At 41.0% G+C, this 1655-nt stretch overlaps 1 protein-coding gene across 1 annotated transcript in view; it reads right to left on the reverse strand.

Annotated features, from left to right (window-relative positions):
• Positions 1–1016, reverse strand: part of LOC122079637 — a 3456-nt gene extending 2440 nt beyond the window's left edge. The window contains exons 1-2 of the mRNA XM_042646262.1: positions 693–1016; positions 276–609 (exon numbers count right to left, since the gene is read on the reverse strand). Coding sequence (XP_042502196.1) covers positions 276–609; positions 693–857 — 499 coding nt within the window. The 5' untranslated portion in view covers positions 858–1016. The remainder of the gene's footprint in view (positions 1–275; positions 610–692) is intronic.
• Between the last annotated feature and the right edge of the window lie 639 nt (positions 1017–1655).

A 1655-nucleotide genomic window follows, 5' to 3' on the forward strand; every position in this document is an offset into this window, starting at 1 on the left:
TTTTTTTTTCTTGGGTTTGTGCCCTCTGTGTTTTGCTTCCCCCACGCCCCACCCCCTCTCTTGCTCCCCCCTTATATATTCTTTCTCCTGCTTGGTAATGAATTTTTTCTATTCATCAAAAGTAAAAAAAACGTGACCCTTCTCCTCGTACAAAAAAATGAAACCATCAAAGTGCATAAAATCCATGAGTGCTCTAATGCAGATTATATATTGCATTAATATCAAAAAAAAAAAAAAAGGCAACAACAGTCATGTAACCTAAATGCATATCTTACCTTTAAGCACTTTCGGCTGCTTCTCAGATTTGGGGTTTGGAGGATTGTTTTTAAGGTTATTGATATTTGCAAGCTGAGCTTTTCTACTCTGCTCCATTTCTTCAAGCAGTTTATCCTCAATAGAAGTATGATACATTTTCCCTTCTCCAAATCCAGGTGGCTTGTTCTGAGCCCACTTCTTCATATTCTCAAAAGGCACAAACACCTCGCCCTCATCCGCCTCCTCGTCCTCTTCCTCTTCCTCTTCCTCGTCATCATGCCCATCTGTTTCCAAGAGGGTATTGTTCCTCCCTGTACGCTTCTTGGAAGCACAAAGAGAAAACCCATGTTGTCCCTGACCAGAAGTGGAAGAGGGAACTCAGTTTTGTATCAAAATCGTTAAGAAATAAAGGAAACAGAGAGGAATTCAATACAGACCTGTAAGAATAGAAAAGTAGAAGAAGAATTTGAATGGGGAAAGAGCGAGTTGGTTTTGAAGGTTCTGCACGGAGCCGAAAGAGAGGAAGCCGTGAGAACTTGAGGGATTGTGGCAATAGCTGGATAAGATTCGCAAGGTAGTCGAAAGGTTCCCATGCCTAACATCTTCGTCTCCACCTCCCTTACTTGGTCACTCGGCTCGGCTCGGTTCTGCTCTCTACCACTTTAATGGCGAAAAGGATAACGGGGAAGAAGAAGTAAAGCGAAGAGAAACGCAGTCCCTGGTAGCTTCGCCTAAGGTAACTCGGAAGTTCGACTGAGTGAACGACGATTTCACTCTCCTCCTCCTTTTGGAATATGGGATTTTAGTATTGGGCCTTGTGAGTTACAAAATTTTACATTGGGTCTTGGGCCTTAAACTTATATGGGCCTGGAGCTCCAATAACTCTACAATTTACTTCTATAGCTCTTGCCCCTAATTGTGAAACTTGCTACATGAGAATCTAGAATCAGAGTGTGATTCTAGAGTCGGGCAAAGGGTGATTCTTGAATCAATAAGCTGTGTTTGGAATATATTCTCCAAGTAGGTTCGAGGTTTAGAATGAATTCTGAAATCCGATTCTTTTCTATTTTCTGCATAACAAAGTATTCTATATCCAAAAACCATTCCCATAATGCATACCAAAGTCAAAACGGGAGGTTTATTCTTAAATTATTGAGCAACAGCCCAAATGTGAGAAATCCTAGCAGATGCAAAGTGCACCCACAGAATCTCAGTATTCTGAAATCCGATTTCTCTCTCTCTCTCTTTTAGATAGAAAAAACCTACTAAGGAAAATGTTAGCCAACTCATATGGCATTTTCATACATAGGTTTGGACCCAACATGGCCAATGCTAACAAATTCTCCACCTTCTTCATCATCCGATCTGGACGATTAAACTAGCATATCAATTGGTCTAGA

The sequence above is a fragment of the Macadamia integrifolia genome, chromosome 5 (genome assembly GCF_013358625.1).
Source record: "Macadamia integrifolia cultivar HAES 741 chromosome 5, SCU_Mint_v3, whole genome shotgun sequence".
Classification (NCBI taxonomy): Eukaryota; Viridiplantae; Streptophyta; class Magnoliopsida; order Proteales; family Proteaceae; genus Macadamia; species Macadamia integrifolia.